General features: G+C 32.1%; 1 protein-coding gene across 4 annotated transcripts in view; it reads right to left on the bottom strand.

Annotated features, from left to right (window-relative positions):
* The window catches only part of Usp25 (ubiquitin specific peptidase 25), an 83,562-nt gene that overhangs the window by 17,217 nt on the left and 43,946 nt on the right, over nucleotides 1-22,399 (bottom strand). For 2 of the 4 annotated variants that reach the window (XM_015478315.2, XM_048803522.1), the window contains 3 exons: nucleotides 16,087-16,226; nucleotides 11,552-11,665; nucleotides 9,319-9,414 (listed from right to left, as the gene is read on the bottom strand). In XM_015478315.2, coding sequence (XP_015333801.2) covers nucleotides 9,319-9,414; nucleotides 11,552-11,665; nucleotides 16,087-16,226 — 350 coding nt within the window. The remainder of the gene's footprint in view (nucleotides 1-9,318; nucleotides 9,415-11,551; nucleotides 11,666-16,086; nucleotides 16,227-22,399) is intronic. The other 2 variants (XM_048803524.1, XM_048803523.1) reach the window with 1 other exon arrangement.

Below are 22,399 nucleotides of genomic sequence, written 5' to 3'. Positions count from 1 at the left end.
TGACTAGATTAAGTTTCAGAAAGCCAGGTACACCAGTTATTAATTAACTGCAAAATAAAACAAAGAGCATATTCCTTTAAGTCTCAATATTTTTATCTGTAAAATAATTAAGGGAGTATACATATATTATGTGAGTAGCATTTTTTAAAAATTAACAGTGTACCAAGACATGAAAAGAAAATCTAATTCTTACTTAAAATTCCTAAAGATTGAAATCATGTAAGTTATTTTCTCTGAATATAATGAAATAAAAATAATTAATAATAAATATAAACACTTAGAACTTAAAAAAAGTATTTTAAATTCTTTTTGACCAAAAGAATTTTGGAATAAAATTTATATTTACATTATGAATATAAGGTGTCAAAACCTGTAGAATTTATAATGAAAAAATTCCAAGTTGAATGAAATAAAATTTATTTCAAAATTTAGAAAAAGAGAAAATAAACCAAAATAAATAGATTGAATTGCTTTTAGTACAAAATTGAAGAGATGGAACAAAACTGCAGAAGAACTTTAAAAGTACCATACACTAAGACAATCAGGCCCACACTGCTTTAGAGCTGCACTATTATGTCAGACCTTCAAAGACCAGATGATGTCTATGATACCTAAACTCACCTAGAGCCTGAAAAAAGAAGGGAAGGAAGAAAGGGAAGAAGGAAGGAATCCTCTGCAATGACTATATGCTACTATAATTCAGATATCAAAATTGATGAATATTTTTTTTTAAGTATACATCAATTTTTTCTATATACACAGTCATCAAGTCTTATCTATTTCTGGTAAAGAAACTGCACAGAGTACAAAAATATGTAGTAATAAATAATTTTTACAATGATTTTTAAAAAATAGATCAAAATTAAGATAATTTACCTTACAAGCTGCCAGAAAAAACTGCTCAGCATTTCAAAAGATGCATTACATGTGCTGTGTGTGTGTGTGTGTGTGTGTGTGAGAGAGAGAGAGAGAGAGAGAGAGAGAAAGAGAGAGAGAGAAAAAAAGAGATAGATAGATGTTGGGTAGATGTATTAAAAACTGTAGAATATAATACCAATTGATTTGAAAGAAAACCCCACACCACAAATTTGACAAAATGTTTTTAAAGTTATAAAGGTAATCTAGAAGAAACCTATACTATCTATCCCTTATACTTAATAATAAAACAACAGAGGGCTGGGGTAGAATGCTCGTCTAGCATGAATGAGGCACTGGATTCAATTCTCAGCACCACATAAAGTAAAACAATAAAGACATTGTGTCCACCTATAATTTAAAAAAATACTTAAAAATAATAAAACAATAGAGACATTCTCATTAAAATTAAAAAACTAGACAAAGATTCAATTACCATTATTTTAATATTGGGAATATGTTCTAAAACTTCTGGTCAACATAATAAAACCAGAAATGATATAATAAGTAAATTTAATGCAAATAAATAATTACTGGGAAATTTGGATGAAATCAAGAGATATGAATAAAACAACTAGATATTGTATATAAAATTAATCTTCCTATTACCTATACTTTCAGTAACTTTATAGGAAAAGTAGGAGCAAATGACCCAATTCATAAAGGCAAAAACTAGAAAAGTACTTCTGGAATATATCTAGAAATAAATTACAAAGAAAGAAGAACTAGTAAGACCTATATCTAGATATTGTACATTGAAAAATAAATTGAAAAACTATAAGACCATTATGACAGAAAACTATAAAACCTTCCTAAATGATATAACCACATGACAGAAGTAAAAATACATATCATATTCCTTTTGGGAGATAACCAAAATACTAAAAATATAATTTTCCACACTATCCTAAGTAAATGGATATCTATAATGCAAGTACAATCAATTTCTAAAAGGATTTGGGGAGGTTGGTAATGACTGATTCTAAAAATCATCAAAAAAGACCTTCATCAAAATTAAATAAATAAATTTTGATAGGAGAGTACACTTTATGTCATTTTATCAAACCACCTACAATAGGAATAAAAATATCAGCGTAACTATTTGAAGGTAATTTGAGTCTTGTCAACACTTAAAATTTGCAAGCACTTTAACTCACTAATCCTTGCTCTATGTTCACAAGTATTCAATAATATATCTATAAAAATATTCATAATAATTTTGGAAATGATCCAAACATCCAGCCACAAAATAGTTAATGATAAATTTAATAACAGCTAATCTTATTCAAGTATTAATTATGTGACATACTTGCTAATGAGTTACATGTGGATTATTTAATTCTTAAGACAATTTCTCATTTATAAATGAAAAATCTGGCTCTGATAATTTAATAAATTGCCTAGGTCACATAGCTATTAAGAGATAAATCTAGGATTTAAACTTAGTATAAAGCCAAAAGTATAGCCCCTGCTGTAATAGCCAGTCTGGGACAGAGCTTCCTAATCTTGAGCATGAATAAATTAGAGGTGTGCTGAAATACTGATTCATCACCCTGTTCAGATGCCAGGAGCTGCTAGGTACATCACTGTTAGACATATATTACCATTTTTGTCGTAACACAAAAAAAACTGCAATTATCAAAAACAATATTTAAACACGTTACTTACACTAAACTCAATCAAATAATGAGATATTATTCTGATATGAATAATCACCCACCATATTATATGAAAAAAAAAAACTCAAGAAAAAGAAGCAAACAGAAGAACATATTTTTCATGTATATTTTCATGTATAAATATATAGATGAATGTTTAAATTTAAGTGCATCTTGTCTGTCTATACCTAACTATCTAAGAGGATAAACAGGAATCAGTTCAATAGAAGTGAGCTGTGGGGGAGCTGGGGTTGTAGCTCAGTAGAGTGTTTGCCTATCATGTGTGAGGCCCTGGATTCAATCCTCAGCATCATATAAAAATAAATAAATAAAATAAAGATATTGTGTCCATCTACAACTAAAAATTAAAAAAAGAAAGAAGTGAGATAAGGAGTGGGAATTAGGAAGTGAGAGAAAACCACTGTACTCTACATCTTGGTGTATGCATTATTAATTTAAATGTCACTTTTTCTAAGTCTTCTATTTTCTCTATATGTTCTTCCCCCTTCAAATTGCTTCTTCTTCATACTGATTACAATTCTAATTAATGTTTGCTTTCCTACTAGAAAAGATGATTCATTAGGCAGAAACTCAGTCCATAATTATTTCAGTTATATCCACTGGAGTTAGGAGAGAGTTTTGCATATTGTTATGTCCATCAACAGTAGATTGGAAAAAATCATAGTATAGCCAGAAAATGAAATACCATAATGAGAACAAACAAATTGCAATTATATCCAATTAAGCAGATGAAGCTCCAAACATGTTAAGTAAACGCAGTCAGATTGACAGGACCTGACTCTAAATATATAAAAGTCAACAAGAAAACTCATTTATGTTGTTAGTAGTCCCAATATATACTACTTCTGGGTATAAACAAAGTAGTTATAGGAAGGTGAAACAAAGGTAGCTTTTTTTTTTTTTTTTTTTTTTTTGGCTGTTCAAAACATTACATAGTTCTTGATATATCATATTTCACACTTTGATTCAAGTGGGTTATGAGCTCCCATTTTTACCCCATATACAGATTGCAGAATCACATCAGTTACAAAGGTAGCTTTAAGAGCACTGCTAAGATTCTTCTTCTTGGCCTGATTGATGGTTACATGGCCTAAGTTCACTCCATGACAATTCACTGAGAGTATAATTACAAACTATATACTTTTCACCATGCCTTTTACTCTAATACAGGTTTTGTCAACTGGGGACAATTATGAAACATTAAAATAACAAAAAAAAGTTTTATAATACAGAATTGTTATTACATCATTAAAACACTAAGGATGCTATAATAGGTATAGACAAAAAATTTCATAAAGGAAATTTTCATGTCTTTCAAGGTGTAATCCAGTGACTATAAATTTACTATCACCCTGCTACCTCTACCCCTGCATACATACACACAACCAGTACTTTAAAAAATATTCCTTTTTTATTTTCTTGCTTTTATTTTTGCTTATTATAATAGCTTTATATTCTGTTTTCTGGATTTCATTTACTTGACAGAGTTTTCTCTTTCAACCACTACTATTATGTGGTGTTTTCTATTTATAGTGAAAATGTAAATATAAAGTCAAACCAAGATGACAAGGTAAATGTAGTCCAGTCTCTTGGTCTTCTGTTGTTGTTTATTCTTCCAAGTCAGCTGCCTATGAATTCTTTCATATTGTATGTTTACATATTGTGTGTTTACAAGGGTGGACTTACATGAGGGAGTGGCCTGTGGGTAAGAGTCCTTCTGATTGGGTTGGTAATTCCCCCTAATTCACAGGTTAAACCTTACCAAATCCACTTTACTCATACCTAACTTTCACTCTCCAGATCTTTTGCATCAGAGATAAGCTGAGAGTTTCATCAGATGATTATATAATTACCTACCACACACAGCATTACAAACTTGTCTGATCCTAATGCATAAGGAAATCCACAGTTAGAAGTACTTAAACATGCCCAATATTTAAAGGTTTCTCTCGAAGAGTTAATGTAAGATAAATCTGAAAACATTTTTTCAGTTATGTGACAGAGATATTAAAAAGTTTTCCCTCAATTAATAATAACACAAACCTTAAAGGAATAATAATATATGTAATTTATGAAACTAGGAAGGCAGAAGTAGCTATCACAGGTTAGATAATGTGCTGTGTACATACTTTGTTAATACTGAATGTTGATGATGATTAGAATTAATTGCCAAGAAAACACAGAAAGCTTAAATACACCAATAACTTGGGAAAAAAACCAACCAACAAACAAAAATGTTAAAAGATCCACCACCAAAAAGGTGGGGATGAGTGGGTAGGATTCTCTGATTTTATGACTTAAGTTCTAACCTACTTTTTTGCAGAGATAATTCCTATGCCAACCACATTGCATTATAAAAAGACAAGCTTCCAAATTCATTTATTAAACAAACATAACCATAATGGCAAATCTGAAAAAGACAACCCAAAGGTAAAAAGAGACCAAATTCATTAATATGCAATGTAGAAAGTCCAAATAAAATGCTATTGAACTAAATTTAAATTGTGTATACTTGAATTCATAAAATAAAAGTGTAGTAAAGAAAGTGTTCAATGAAGAAAATTTATATAATGTTGGATGAGAATAGACCATTTAATATGGCAATTAAATTCCAAAATCCATAACGAGGAGAAAGATTTGAAAACATAAAAATTTTAAACTTCTTTATAGAAAGTTATAGTAAACTAATTCAAATAGAAGTGGCAGACTGGGGTAAAACACAGGATGGGTGTTCACAAAGAAGATGATATATAATCAATGAGAGTACATCTGGTACAGCATGGAATACTGCAAGTAATAAAGATAATGCAGTAAACATGCTATCTTAATTTAAGAGCTCATAATATAGTTGAGTGATATAAATTATAAAATAATATGAAGAGTAAAATCTACATTAAAAATGAGATCAAGGATATTTTTCTATACATAAATAAAGAGTACATTTATGTTGTTAAAAACAAATGGAAAAGGCAAGAAAGGATGCACTGTGCCTAGCGTGGTAATAACAGGGCAGTTACAAACACTGCCATTTAATTTCATTTTAGTCAGGTACATCTTGGTGAATGACTGAACTTCACATATTGTTTTTTTGCATGACAAGTTTTTTTTTTTAAATGATATCAGCTAGAACTTTCTAAATGCTAATTATTTACTTTTATTAAAAAAACATTAATTAAAATTAAATAATTGTATAAATTAACCACAGAAAGTATTTACATAAATTACACACAAATGCATTCTTCAATTACAGAAGGGTAAAAATGTTCAGAGATGTTATAAACATACATAATACTAAAGAAAGATTAAGTTATTAATAACTTAACTAAGATTATAGTTATTAAGTTAAGCCATGCAGGAGATCAAAATGTTCCAACTCAGATATATTTCTTTAGCCTATTTCAAGACAGCTATTCAGAGGGGCTGCTGACACAGGAATAGCTCAGAAGACTTGTCCTGTTGTGGAAGAGATCTGCATCTGCAGCAAAAGCAAAGAGCTTATGCAAACAGGCTCTCGCTGAACCCCACTATCTGCCTGAGAAAGACGGTTTCACTGGAGGAAGATACTGGAATATGACCTCTAGCCCAGGCAGATTACTCCAGGCAGTCTTACTGAAAAATTTTATTTGCACAATAGGACAACCCTGGTTCATCTTGCTCCTTTCCTCAATCTCCCACAGCTTGTACCTCACAAAGCTGCCACCTCCCCCTCTGTTTTGGGGGTTCAAAATGCTACTTATGTTTCAACCTTCTGACCCTTCCTTTGAGACTTATGCTTCATGTATGACTCACTTCTTCCTATACCTTAATATATTTGCATGCTCTTTTCCCCCTGTTAATCCATTTCCAGCTTATTTCACGTTAAAATTATTAAAACATACAAAAGAGAAAACTGAAAAATTTCCCTATATATGTATAAAATAGCTAACTTTGTAGGTTGGATATGGTATTGAAAATTTTTAACAACTGAATTAAAAAACAAAAAAGTCCTATCAGAAAACCTTTAACACATACTTGTTTCCACCTCCATCTGTACCTGGACTAAAACAATGGCATAAAAAGTAAAGCTAGTAATAATAGCAATAATAGTGATATTATAAGGTTAAATTTTAATAATTTAATATCAGATTTAATAATTTAATTTAAATAATTATATTGCAAGGCTAAATTTTGAGCCTTTACTTTTCTATTTATTTATTTTTATTTTATATGACAGCGGAATGCATTATAATTCTTATTACACATATAGAGCACAATTTTTCATATTTCTGGTTGTATACAGAGTATATTCACACCAATTCATGTCTTCATACACTTGCTTTTGATAATAATGATCATCATATTCCACCATCATTAATTACCCCATGCCCCCTCCCTTCCCCTCCAACCCCTCTGCCCTATCTAGAGTTCCCTCTATTTCCTCCCATACTCCCTCTTCCTATCCCACTATGAATCAGCCTCCTTATGAGCCTTTAGTATCAACCAAATACTACTTTAATTTATAAACTTGTTTAAAATTCATAATGATCAAATAGAATAGAGTTATTATTATTATCTCCATTTAACACCTATGGAAATAGATATAGAAAGGTTGAATAATTTGCCCAGGATCAAAGCAGTGGGACAAGCCTTTGATCCAAGGCAATTTGATTCCTAATATCAAGCTTTACGCTATTTCCTTTCTAATGTATGTTCTAGATATTCTTATAAGTGACTTTTCAAAGACTGAAAGTAGGTTAAATGTCACTGTGGTAAGGAGAATCCTTAGTGAGTCAATCAGATACTGGATTAATTAATTATCTGACAAAGGACAATGGCTCCACATGCTAAAGCCATGACTGAAACTTCAGACTCTGCTCAAACCTTTGCAAATGACTTGAAAATTCTTACCTCAGAATGACTGAAGCTTATTAACCATGGTATTTAATTTGGAGTAAATGCTAAAAATTGCAACAGACCTAACCGTTTCTTAAAGAAAACTCCTCTGATGAGTCCTTAATCTCACACACTTGCTTCTTATTTTCTTTATAGCTCATTTTTCTTACTGTACCACCAAAATCAGAAACTAAGCAAACCCAGAGAAAAGTATAACATATACAAAACACAAAGGAAAAGATGTCAAGTGAATCCTCAGGGTAATACTGAAAAGGAGGTCTCAGTGATGAAGTATGTACCAGGACTTCAAGAAAACCAGTGCAGGGGGCTGGGGATGTGGCTCAAGCGGTAGCGCGCTCGCCTGGCATGCGTGTGGCCTGGGTTTGATCCTCAGCACCACATACAAACAAAGATGTTGTGTCTGCCGAAAACTAAAAAATAAATATTAAAAAAAATTCTCTCTCTTAAAAAAAAAAAAAGAAAAGAAAAAGAAAACCAGTGCAGGCGGGAGGCATGTCATAAAGCACCAGAAAAAGTTTCTCCAAGAAGATGAAACTGATAACAGGCAGAGTGAAGAGATCTAATGAACTGATAGAGATGAATCAGTGGTAGACACAGAAAACTAAGCAACCCAAAATAGAAACAACTCACTCTAAGAAAAATGAAAGCTAAGGAAAAAAGATTAAAAGGAAAGTAATAATGTTTATGACTGCTCAATTCTGTGTAGCACATATACTAAAAAAATAAATGTTCAATCAATGCTCTCTCCCTCCTGCCTGTCTTCCTCAACCATTCTCATGTGATCTCAATAAGGTGATCAACTTCTCCTGGGATCAGTTTGCCTAAAACTTTTGAAATTTAGCACTTCAAGTCCTCTACTCCAGAAAACCCTTAAGTCCTAGGCCTATCAGGAGTTGGGCACCCTAATCCTAACAAATAAAAAAGTGCTTGTTGCTACAGAGCTACTATGTATATGGCTTCTATATGGTATGCTGAAAAAAACAGTGTGAGGGAAAAAAACTTTTTAAAGACCAGACTAAATGATGGCAGAGTACTAAATATTAAAGGAAAGTTTTAGATTCATAATTTCCAAAAAAAAAAAAATAGTTTACTATAGTGACTTACACTTCAACAAAAAAATGTTTCTTAAAAAGGAAGAAGTAAAAACTTGGAAAACTTTTGGTAAATTAAATAAAAAGAAAAAACATACATGGTGTTTTCATCTTCAAAAATGTAAAAGAAAATAACACTGGAAGCAAAAAATCATAAAACTCCAATTTAAGAGTGAGAAATGTGGTCATGAAAGAAGGCGTTAGGTAGTCTCATGTGTTCTGAACTCACTAAATATTATTAATTACAGAGAAAAATTTAAAAAAAAACAAGAAACACAAAAAGAAACTAAATTAACAGATCATGTTAGAAAAAATTCAATGAAGAAAGCAATTAATACCAAAAGATAATAGAATTAAAGAAAAAATGTAATGTTGACAAATAGTATGAACAATCAAGAGAAAATAAACTACTGTCAGAAGCAATCACTCAGTTCTGATTATTGCTCATCAATACCCTTATTCCAATCAAATATAAATACAATTCAAATTTTTGTGGCAATGAATCAGAGACATAGTATAAGGATAACCCAGGTAAAATGCTTTGATTTTCTTGAATTATCTGGATTAAAAGCAAAAGAATCTTGGATGCATGCATATACGAAGAAACCCCCAGAGTATCAGTCATGGCTAAGAAAGCAAGAGAGAAATTAAACAGGAAATAAAATTTAATTCAAAGAAATAAAACATTTTAAGAAGTTTAATTTTAAAAAAGAGAAAAGAAAATGAAAATGTAATTGTACCTTAAAGAACCCTGCTTCAGGACCACACCTGTCATATACATTCCTGGATTTACCTATTGCCATTATAACACCTTGCATGTTCGGTGTCATCATGATCTGCCATAGGGATTCAAAGAATTTTTGAAAATTAACACAAAGAAATTAAAAACCAAAACAATTTCTTTACATGCAAGGTAAAGTTCCTTTCTTTTTCAGTACTTATAAATTATGTGCTGCATGTTTAAATTAGTGGATGTTTTGTGCATGTAAGCATCTTTCAGAATCATCTGTACAGGGCACAGCTGGTTGCCTCAGTGTCCATACAAACTGCAAAAAGGCATCATCCTCTCCAAACTGAATTTCAAAGAGGTACTCTTCTGAAGAAACTAATTAGAAAAATGTGCTGCTCTATGAGAAAACCATTCAGAAAAAAGCAACACCTCTTTTTTGTTTCTTAAAAAAAGATGCTTTTTTCTCCAAGGCTTGGTGAGTTTAGGAAGAACTCAATTTTAGTCCCACTTCTGCCCCTTGGGTAGAGACCTTGGCACATCTGTACCACCTGTACATCTGTAAACAGCAGCCCTGTGCAAGTTATTTTTAATAGTTCCAAGGTACATGCACTGTTAAAATGTCACTCCAACACATTAAAAAACAAAATAAACAAAATATGACTCTGCCAAAACATAAGCACTTGCACAAGAAAACAGTGTTAAATGATTAATCATAACTCTTAAATGCCTGAAGGATTCTTCTGGCATTTAGGTGCCTGATCAAGAAATTAACATTTTATCATTAAAAACATGGCAGTTTTCATAATTTTTAAGATCCAACATAGAAATAAAATAGTTATCTGGAGAACTAGGGTTGTAGGTCAATGGTAGAGCACTTGCCTAGCAAGTGTGAGGCACTGGGTTCAATTCTAAGTACCACATATAAATAAAATAAAGGTACATTGACAACTAAAAAAAATTAAAAAAAAAATAGTTAACTGGAACAATGTATACTATTAAGTACTGAGTATTTGTTTTCAGTACAGCTTATTATTCTTAGCTGTTTATATTTGTAAATATCTGCAAAATGAAAACTCAGTGCTCCACTAAAGCTATCTTAGAGCAATCAAGAGATTACAGCTATTACCTTTGATTCACTGAACCTATTACTCATAGTTTTATTTTGTATTGTACATCAAGAGTTGCAATATATCTAACATTACCTGTTAGAGAAAACCCTCTGACCAGTTCCCATCTCACAAACTACTAATTATTCTTTTTATGGCCATGTTTTGTTACATTGACACAGTGATATTATTGTCTTTATGATACTTCTAATTTTGGTGATTAACTCTTACATAATAGTAATTATGTAAGAGTTAATCACCAAAAGTAAGTCTGCAAAAAAAGTTGCTTGGAATAAAACATTTAATATGTACTCAATTTTCATGCACACTCACAAAAACTAACAAGCAACAGAATCAAAATATTTTGTTGGCTTTTTTTCTAAATCACTTCACCTCTCCTATAAGCAAGGTCCCCTTTGACATTACTATTCAGTAACAGTTGCACTGGTGCTACTTAAAACAAAACAATTTTAAGAACCTTAAGAGAAGAGTGGAAAAGGGATGAAAATAATCTTTTGAATCTGATTCTGAAGAACACCATCATAAGAAATAAAAAAATGCCTCCAGACTATTGATTGACATCTGAAAAAAACTAGGTAGATAAGAATAATCAATGAGGAGATAAAGAAAAAATAACAAGGGGTGCCAAAGTGTGTAAGACACTGTGAGGCAATCATTCCACTCACAGTTATAGGGAGAGAGTATGATGGCAAAAATATCAATTATCCAACCTGCAATCATGCTGCAGGATTTTCAGGTAGATAATGGTGGCAAAATATAATGTTATTAAAGTAAAACAGAAAAGAAAAATAGAAGTTATTTTTAAATGCAAAAAAATTTTAATATAATTAAACCTTATTAATCTATCAACCTGAGAGTAAAAGGATTCTATTTCTGCAGAAAACAATCAACTCCAGAAACATGTTTCTTATATATTCTCTATATGTTCTACTTAAATTTTCATTTGACTCCAAAGTTCTGTTAGTAAATGATAAGGTAGTTTCACACCACAGGTGGCAAAGCTGTATGTTATGCAGCAACAGACATAGTGTGCAGGTATAGGCATGCCTAAAGTACTTGTATTAAACAGCAAAAAGTAACAGGTTAGGGTGGTGCAGAGTACTGTCATAAAGGTACCTCATCATCATACCCCCCCTCCTTTGATTCAATCATGAATTTCCCTACGTGAGGAATCGCCACCTCTACAACTCGCTGGCTAGAAGGTGGTTGGCTTGTGGTATTTTCAGGTTTCTGCAGAAGAAAATCATTGGTATGAGCATTAGAAAAGAGAGCAATAGAAACACAAAGCTGAAATTCATAGATTCTTCACTCTTTCAACAAGGCCTACATTTGCTAGATTTAATAAAACCAACCAAAACTAAAAATGAGAAGCAAAGTTTTAAATTAAATAGTAACACAAAAATCTCCAGTCTTTCCCAAACATTTAAAACTAGCTTTTTCACAAAGTACTTTCAACTCTAAGTAATTAAAAGTAATAAATATATAAAAATAATACTCAAGTTGTATTTTCTACTATTGCTTGTTTGGCTGAAATAAAACAATTCATTAACTCCAAAAAGTTTTGCTTGCTATAAATACAAGATTATGATCTTCTCTAAACCCAGCAGAGTTTCTAAGGTATTCTCCTTATGGTTTACCTTTATATCCTTTCTAATAATTGATTGTATATAAGGCTAATTTCCCTATTCTGATGCTGTTAAACTCACTCTGTCCAACCTAGTATGTAAGTGTCCAACAAATTCTTGATATATATACATCTTAAGTGTCCAAGGAATTGTTGAAACTAAGGACAAGTTGCTAGAAAGTAATAAACATTTTTAACAATTCAATCAGATTTATTCCCTTTTATCTTTTCATTGTTAACAAATTCTATGCATCCCACTAATTTATACTAACAGAATGTCAGTGTGAAATTTAGAATAGTCCACTCAAAACCAAGATTCATTAAAAATACTATTTGGATTTTACATAGTCTTATTTTATTGAAAAACTGAAAACTGGCATGTCCACTATTAAGAAGCAAATGTCAAAAAAAGAAATGTGCCTGAAAGCAGCTTACTTAAGTAATTTCAATTTACACTGGGTTTTCCTAAGCACAGAAAAACTAAGAATATTAAGGCATTTTACTTTCATTTGAAGTACAGGCAAATTTTGGTGAGATAAGCATTTTTTGACTTTCTAGAAGTATAAAATTCTGAAACAGTTTAATTAAACAATAAAACAAAACTAATGACCAAGACCATCACTGCCTCTTTCATAAAAAAATGTTGTTTCATTTTTAGAAAATGTTTCCTTACTTCTCAGAATCTTCAACTTTTCAAGAAGAAACAAGCAACCTACATTGCTGCTGTGGTCACGAGATAATATTCAGCTAACCCAAAACCTAGTGTATAAGTTGTTTTACAAATTACAATTATTACCAATATTATACTATTTTATATATGCTTGAAGTTATTTGAATAATTATAACTCAATATTACTACCATATGTAATCTATAGAGATATGCTCAAAATTAAGAATTTTTGCTTCTTCTAGCATATGAGAAGAATTTTGCTGGGTTTCCATTCACAAGAGTGAAAGAAACATAATCAGGTAAAGTAAGAAATCTGTCTGGAGTTTGTGATGATGAATTCCCATTAGCAAACCAATCCAAAAAAAAAAAAAACTATCTTAAGTACAGAAATATAAACTTAAAGCAAATATCAACTGGGAAATATATTACTTAGAATTCTGGTCATTATAAAACAACATATTACCTTATAAGGGGTTTTAGAAGGCTTTCCTGTTACTGTTAAAGAGTTTCAATAGCATAATGCTGATAAAAGTCAAACAAGGGAAGAAGCTTTAGCAGCATAAAATAATTCACTACCATTTATCAAATTTAAATTTACTAAAGTACTATAAATATTTTTCATATAAGGAAGTTAAGGGTTCACTGAAACAAAGTACATGTTGATCTTTCTCTATTATTTTCAGACCTCAAATGAACACATAAAGAAAGGCTAAACTTGAAAAGTTAAAAATCAAATGTCTCACTCAATAAATGGCAAAAATAATTGAAATATAAAAATTTTTATTAATTTCTTGAAATCTATTAACTATATGACTTTTCAAAAGGGGTTTCATATGAAGGATGGTTAAAAAAATATAGAACTATAATAATATGAACATATTAATTAATATGTCATCCCTTTCAGCAATTCAACTATGGGGAATCTAAGGAAATATAGCTGGAAATAGGAACAAAATTGTGTTTTTTATAGCCTATTTACAATAGTATAAAAGTAGAAACAAACACACAGTGGAAGAATGGGTTAAGGAAACAATTTACTCAGTGGAATAACACTCAGCAATGTGCTTTTTTTTTTTTTTTTTAAATGAGTTTGTAACAGAAGGAAAGGATTATGTTACAAGGTTAGGTGGATGAAAGAAAAAAAGGTGAGATACAAAATTTCATATGAAGTCACAATTCAACTACAAAACTAAGCCCCAAAATTATGTTTAAAAATAAGAGTGAAAAAAAAAAAAAAAAAGATAAGCAAGTGGGGGAAAAAAATCATATACTTAAAAGCCCAATCACTAACTTTCAGTAGTAAGTGGGACTATGCATGATTCTTTCTTAAGAGTCTACTTTTTATAATTTTTAAAATATCCTGAAGTAGTCCATGTAAATTAATGACATTGTTCTAGAAACAAACTGTCTAAATATTTGGAGACTGTCTACGGTTTCTGGGATTCTAAGCTTTCCTGGGAATTTTCTTATTCTAAGGCTGGAACTTAATACGTTGTATATTTGTAAAATGGCTAGAACTGAAGTAACAGAAGGAACTTTCAAGTCTACTGGATGATATGCCAGGAGCTGTAAAAATGTTCTTCATTAACTCTATAATCACCCCCACTTTATGGAGAACTGAGACTTAGAGAAATTAAGCAATTTTTCAAGGTTGAATTAGTAGTAAAAAAAAAAGATCAGTATTTAAAAACCCCAAAACACCTGATCCCAAAGTTTGAAGACTCTTAATTTGGTTTCTAATATATACTAAATTTAAATATGAAAAATACATTATGAATGACCATGAGACCAACAACCACACTTCTGATAGCCAACACTAACAAATTTTTAGATGTGCTGGAGGATCAAATAGACAGTGCGGCGAACTCTACATGCTACCCAGAAGATAAGGTAGATAAATATTTATGCTGTTTTTCTATCATAATCACTTACTACCATCCTTTTTTTTAAAGTAGAGATAATGCAGTAGGTTGCTAGTTTATGATTCCCACAGTAATCAAAATGTAAGTGCTGATTTCTGTGAATTTAAATTACAGATGATTAGTCAAACTAAAAAAAAAAATGACTCTACATTAAGCTAAGTAATGATTTTAGTTTTCTGATAGTAGCTACAAGGATGACATTTATTAACTCTATTTTAGGTTTTAACAAATCAAAGTTTATAGCAAGAGCCTTACTAGTTATTATTTTTTTTAATACAGGGCAAAAATATTTTTCCTTTGTATTTCTTTCTTTCTTTTTCCTTTCCTTTTCTCATTTCCCCAAGAAACATAATTCCCAGATCCATTAAGCAAAGTATTTCCCAAGAAAAGATTAAGCATTAGCAGATGTTGATCTTAAGTTTATTGATAGCCTCTAAAGCATCTGAAAAATTTGGAAATATAAAAAAATCTATTATACTTAATGTACTTTTAAATGGTAAGATGATATTAATACATTTTCAAATTGTAAATAAATTCTGATTATTTAGTTCGTGAAAACACAACTGACAAAATACTCTATTTACTGGACATTTTAGTTAAGTGAGGTCATATCATATTGAAGGCCTCATGATAGGTTATTGTTCAGACTGAGCTCAATCACTGAGAAAACTATGTATTGAAAATTATGGATTATCCTGCTATTTTTAGTTTTACAGGAGAGAATTCTTCAAATACTTAAAGGAGCCACTATAAAATGTACATTAGTACTCTTTACATTTCCTAGTTAAGGATCAATGACTACAGAAATTCAATGCTTTTGTAGTTCCAAACAGCATTTCTCAGGAGGTCATATTTACTAATAAAATAACACAACACCACTATGCTCAATTGAGTGTTATAAAAAGACAAACTTGAAAACACAAAATAGTAGAATAATAATGACAACTGTTTCACAGGATACTCTGTAACTATGCACAAACTGTCTTGGAACATCATATTTATCCTGATAATAGTGTTCTAATCTAGAGTATGTAGTAGTCTTACTACAAACACATTTCATGGAACAATGGGATTTATATCATAAATTTCCAACTATTTAAATGTAAGTAGATTACAGATGGAGGGAAGGGAAAGGCACTGGAGAAAGAGTTGTTGCTTTTGAACTTTATGCTTTGTTAAGTTCCAAGTCAAATGGACAATTTTGTCTATGATTATGATTCTTCATAATTTGACAGGTAGAAACTTAATAGAAAAGCATCCTTAAAAGGATAAGCTAAGGAAATTACAACCCAGGGGTCAGGCGACTTGTCCCCCGTTCAGACACCATGGCAGAGCTGGAAGTGGCCTTCTCTCCTGGCTCCGGCCGCTTGCAATTGCACTGGAGGAAATGTTGTGAGCATGGCTATGTTCAGAGAGCCAAAATAAAAGTTCTTACCGACTGCAAAACTGTTTCAGGACTTTTATCTTCATGCTCATGTGATGCCTTGGTAATTATTCGAATAGTTTCTTCTTTCAAGTGCTTTGAGAAATCACTTCTTGATGGCTGCTCTAGATATTCTGGTTCTCCTGCTTGTGCTTCATGAGAAAAGAATCAATTGTATATCTAATATGAATCACAGAATCTAAACTAGTAGTAAACTAGTAGGTTGAATGTGTTATTTATTTCTAATAACCAAATTTTAGTCTTCTATTTAAAATAAAATATATCCTTCAATATATAGCACTTTCCCCCAAAATTTACCCAAACCTCCCCAAAATAACACAAAACCAAAAAACCAGAGTACCAAAAGTACTGAAATAATTATTAAAGAAAGCACTCACTACTGTTTAAGTTAAGAAATTCATAGTAAATTTTTTTTGGAATGAAAAGTACAAAAATCTCATTTTGGAAAAATCTCCAGCATTTTATAAAACAAAACAAAAACAAACAAACAAACTTTCTTTTGGTTTGTACAACAATCCTGGGCTGGCTTTCCATGGAAGATAAAACATCTTTGTATACACCTACCTGACAAAATCCTAACCCTGAACAAACCTAACCTATTTTTTCTGAACCTGACCCTGGCAGCTGAGTACTAGAAAGAAAAGCAAGCACAAATTGGCAAACTAGTAGTAATATAATTCACGACTTCAAATACCATCCATGTAAACACTTTCAAAGTCACCTCTAACTCCTACCTATCTTTTGAGCTCCAGACCCACAAATCCAACAACACTCTTAATATCTACTGGGTATTTCATAGCTAATCTCCAAATTCACATATGACCTAGGAGGATAAAGCTATCAGTGGAGCTTCCGTCCCTGTCTCAAATGTCACCTTATGTCCTTTGCTCACAAGGTCCACATGTGAGCCTTTTTTTCTTTCCCTAGTACACTGAAGGAGAAGTTTACCTTCCAACATTTGGAATTCTCCACATATTCTTCCCTCTGCCTTTAGGCTCACACACTTTCTTACACTTCTCATATAGTAACTTGCTTAAATAACAATTCTGTATAGAAGTGTGGCTGGATGACAACAGCCCCCCACCACAGCAGGATTTCTCAGCCTCAGCATTATAGAGATTTTCATTCAGATAACTTTGTGGTGTGAAGGACTGTCCTGTGAACCCCACCATCTATGCACTTGGTGCCACTAATACTGTTCCCTTCTCTCAAAGTATGACAACCAAAAATGTCTCCTGCCTCGTAAAATGTCTACTCAATGACAAAATCATTCCCATGTGGAAACCACTGCTCTGAAGAAACTTAAACTTTCCTTTTAAGTATCATTACCACAATCATAACATTATTATTATTATTAATTATATTATTAATATTATATTTGTTTGAAGTCCACATCCCCTGCTAAACTGGAAGAATCTCATGAGCAGAGATGCCATCTCCTTTTTGTACTCCTAATTCTTCAATGTCTAGCATAAAATAGGAACATTATAATGGAATGAATGAATTAATAAGTTAGTGAATGGATATAAAGAATAAGAAAGTACCGTAAACTTTTCATATTAGTGGTAAGAGTCCTTGTCAATTACCTAGTAAAACATAATAGGTCTACTGTCATCCTCCCTGATGCTCTTTAAATTCAGAAATCACCAAAGGGAAATATTAATCACAAAGGAGTACTATGATGTGAAGATATATGCGTGGCCATTCATGTGACCAACAATTTTAATAAAGCATTTAACTATGTGCCAGGCACAGGGAATGTGAATATGACAAAAGAGCCGGTCTCATCTCCAACAAGTTTCAGTCAATGTGGAGAAAGTCATTAACCAAATAATCACAGATATAAATTGAGGCAATATTTTGACAATACATTCAAGAAACAAAATCAGGGTAGAGTGGTATGTTTGGGCAATTTAGTTATTGGGATACAGGGTAAAGTGACCTTTAAAAGCTGAAGGATACATGAATTATTTCACAAGAGAGAAGAGCAAAGAGGCCAAGGAATGATCATGAGCTGAATCTAGAATGGGTGGTGGGGCTGAAATACGGTGTCTGAGTGGAGACATGACAATAGATGAACACAGGTAGAGCAAAATGGGGTAGAGAGAGAAGATGGGAGGGGAGGGGAGGGGAGATAGTAGAGGATAGGAAAGGTAGCAGAATACAACAGTTACTAATAGGGCATTATGTAAAAATGTGGATGTGTAACCGATGTGATTCTGCAATCTGGATTTGGGGTAAAATTGGGAGTTCATAACCAACTTGAATCTAATGTATGAAATATGATATGTCAAGAGCTTTGTAATGTTTTGAACAACCAATAAAAAAAGAGAGTATAAAAAATAAAAAACAAACAAACAAACAAAAACATCAATAGCTTTGATGTCATGTAAAGTGTTGACAGTTAACAGGAAGTGAGCTAAGTATTAAATATAATGGCAACATGGTAAATTAAAAAAAAAAAAAAAAACTTCTGGAGGTAGGGTGTAGCTCAGATGTAGAATTTTTGTTCAGCATGTGCACAAGATCCTGGGCTCAATCTTCAACACAAGTTAAAAACAAAAACAAACCTCTGGTTACAATGTGAAGAATGGATTAGAGAGAAGAGTAAAATTCAAGGTCAGTAATGGAACACGGGGATATTAGAGCAATATGTGAGAAAAATGACTGTACTTATAGATAGCAGAGCTCTAAAAGTAGAAAACAGTGGCTAAATTCAAGACATATTTTGGACACAAAGGATTAAAAGCTACACATTAAGATGATTCTAAATTTTTGGCCTAAAAAACTAGGATGCAACAGCTAATGCTTACTATTAAAAAAACAAAACAAAACACCAGAGGTGGTATTATGGGTTAGATATGAGTAGACATGAGGTGTCCCCCCAAAAGTTCCTGTTGTAAGACAACACAAGAAAGTTTAGAAGTAAAACAATTGGGTTATGACAGTTTTAACCCAATCAGTATACTAATCCCCTGATAGGGATTAACTGGGTTCTAATTGTAGGCATATAGGATGTAGCTGGAGGAGATGTAGCTATAGTAAAGAGAGCTCTCTGACTCCTGATCATCATGTCTGGAGCCACTTCCCTCCACCACACTCTTTTGTCATGATGTTCTTGGAACTCTGAGGAATAGAGCCAGCTGTCTATGGACTAAGAGTTCTGAAACTGTGAGCTACAAATAAACTTTCCTCCTCTAAACTTGTTCTTGTCAGGTCTTTTGGTCACAGTTGTGTTGTGAGAAGCTGAAAATAAGTGGGAATGCATAAATGTGTGCAACAAAGGAAAAACACTGAAGAAGATAATGTCCTCATATATAAACAGTACCCGACTTTGGACTGACTGCAATACACTCTATGCCCCTGCACAATGGGTAAGGTAAGGAAAATCTTAGGCTACTACCAGTTTAGCAGTGCATCTGCTTATAGAAGTTTTCATTAAGTGGCATAAGCCAACTGCTTTAGAGCTTAACAGAGAGAAATGTTCTATTAATAAAGTTTTTTTCTTAGGTTTTCCAATCTTTTTCTTACCATAGAAGACAATGACACTGGTTGATAGAGGGATGTGAGCTTAATGCAATTAAGGCAAAGAAATCCATCTGATCTGACATTGGCCTAAACCTTCAGTCATGTAAAATAAAGTCTTTAGGAGCAAGAGTAATTGCATTTGATTAACACAGTGAAATCCACCTTATGTCACCAGGGCCCGACGTTTTCTTCCACAAACAGGATTGAGTCCAAAATCCTTATAAGTAATATCAAATTATTTTACCCAAATGCCACATAGAACTATTTTTTCTAGAGCTTTCCGTGTGTATATACTTCACAGGGAACTGATCTGAGTGCTGCTAAAGCCCACAGTATGTAAACCTACACAGATTTAGCACTCAGAGGTTGAAATTGGAAACCCAAACTACACATCCAGTTTACTGAACCTGTGCCATTTTCTGTACTGTGCTAGGTTTTTACATACTTCATTCATTTTAAGAAATCCCCAGAAAAATCAGATAAATACTCTATTATAATACAAGTTGCTAAATGAAATAATAACTATGCATAAGGCCCAATAAAAGAACTATAGCCCCACTACACCCACTTGGGATGGTGTGACATGCTAACAAAGACTTTCCAGAAGAAATGCCAGCTGAGAGGCTCTTGAAGAATTTGTTGAGAGGATTATCTGGGAGATGAGAAAAAAGACAACTCCAAGCAGAAGGAACAGAATAAGCAAAACCACTGTAAGTACAGATGAGAGTTTAATAAAATCTCTGCAACTAAGGAGCCTTTCCAGTGGTAAGAAAGCTAAAATATAAATACAATAAAGAGTGCTATAATAAATTTGGTAGCAGGAATGTATTGGGGTGACCTAAAAGACATTCAAAAAGTCTATGGGATATGTAGATGATCTTAAAGAATGGGCAAATATTGATGATACAAGGAAATTTTTAAGATGAACCATACTTTATAAGTAAGTAATTCCATGTTGATAAAAAAAAACATGTAGGAGAAACGATAAGTAATCTGGTTAAGATGAAACATAAGGTACTCATAGGTAAGTATTCTTGGAAGAATAACAGGAATCAGATGATAATCAAGTTCCTCATTTAAAAAAAAAAGTTTTGTCATCATTTTATCAAATCAAAAGAGTAAAAATATATTTACCGTAACAAACAAGTAAAATGAGGTCAATTAAAAGCTCTTTCCACTATCCAGAGATGAATGGGGTCCTATCTGTTTCAGGTCCTATCTATTTCCAGACATTTTATATATATATATATATATATATATATATATATATATATATGAAAAAGAACTATTTGATATACATGGCTTTTAACTTAAATAACAAGCATTTTCATATCAATATAATGTTTTTGGTTCTGGATGAAGGTTTCATATAACTAACACTTCAACATAACATTTAAGTAACTTTTATTTCATTGTTAACAGCAGCAAGACAAAAATGGTTGGCTTTTCCTATATAAACACACACAATCATTTTTATTTATCTATAACTATATAAAAACCTGATCCTTGCAGGCCTGAATAAATGGTAGGAACTTAATAAGAGACTATGCTGTTTTTTGCATCTACTTTATGGTCTCAATGGCCCTTTATATACTAACTAACTCAGTTTAATGTCTTGGTCAAACTACAAATGGGAAGATAGGTGTTGACAACTTTTGCAATACTCATTTTCCTTAATTCCTGGAAATTTTCTTGACTCCCTACCTGCTACAAATTTCTAAATGCACTAAATTCACCATGAGTGACCAACTCTCTATGGAGGTATATAACATAACCTAAAATATCTTCTCAAATCATTTGTTCCATGAGTGGCACCCTGAGACTTTCAAATAAGTGGCATCCAAGTAAGAGATTTTTCAGACAAGTTTGACAGATTGTGTAACAGCATTGTTATTCACCTTTGTTGCTGTTACAAAAGGCAGGGCCTTCTGAGGGCACTCTTAGCTGCTTCTTTGGATACCTTCATATCAGGGATTAAAGGGGTTTAGGGAGATTATTACTTGTGTGTATTACCTAATTATGATCTTCAACATTTTACCAAGTGGTAAAACTCAACCATCAATTAGCTTTCCATTAAATGTAAGAATATGCTCTTGATCAACTGTAAGAAAAAAAGTAACATCTCAATTATCTTTTAAAAGTATTTATTTCTTGATTTTCTAAAGAGTCATTACAATCACATTGTAGGAGATTTCAGGAAGATTATTTGGCAAATATGCAGACCACCCATTCTAGAAATATATTTAAAATAAATAATTCCCCAAAAGCAGCCAGTAGAGAGCCATGCTAGGCTGACTGCATAGAATCACAGGTGGAACTTTTAGGACTTCACATTCCTGGGTACCACTCTAAATACAATCTCTGGGGTATAAAAAAATATAGGTTTAAGAACAGTAATTATACTTAAAATTACTTCTGAATAGAGAGCTACATTCTCCTACACACTTCAACAGCCTCTCACTGTAAATCACTTTGGCTATCCCCCTGAGATCTTGCATTCTCCAACAATGAGGACCATGCCTAGGACATCGTTATTGGACTCACAGGGAAAGAACTCAGTTTAGAAAGGAATTCAGGGCATCTACCATAGGTTGGTTGTTATGCCAGATAATGGAGGTACATGTAAGAATACCCCTAGCTCTGCTTCCAAGAAACTGAGATACTGAGGATATTTTCTTTCTACCTGGTTTTACTCTTAAGGAACTAAATGTACTTGTCTAGAAAAAAGCTTTTTTTTTTTTTTTTTTTTTTTTTTTTTTAAAGTTCAAGAGTCTCC

This window comes from Marmota marmota, unplaced genomic scaffold (assembly GCF_001458135.2).
Source record: "Marmota marmota marmota unplaced genomic scaffold, marMar, whole genome shotgun sequence".
In the NCBI taxonomy this organism is placed as follows: domain Eukaryota; kingdom Metazoa; phylum Chordata; class Mammalia; order Rodentia; family Sciuridae; genus Marmota; species Marmota marmota.
The sequence above is the reverse complement of the archived record's forward strand: the minus strand, read 5'-3'. Positions and strand labels throughout refer to the sequence as shown.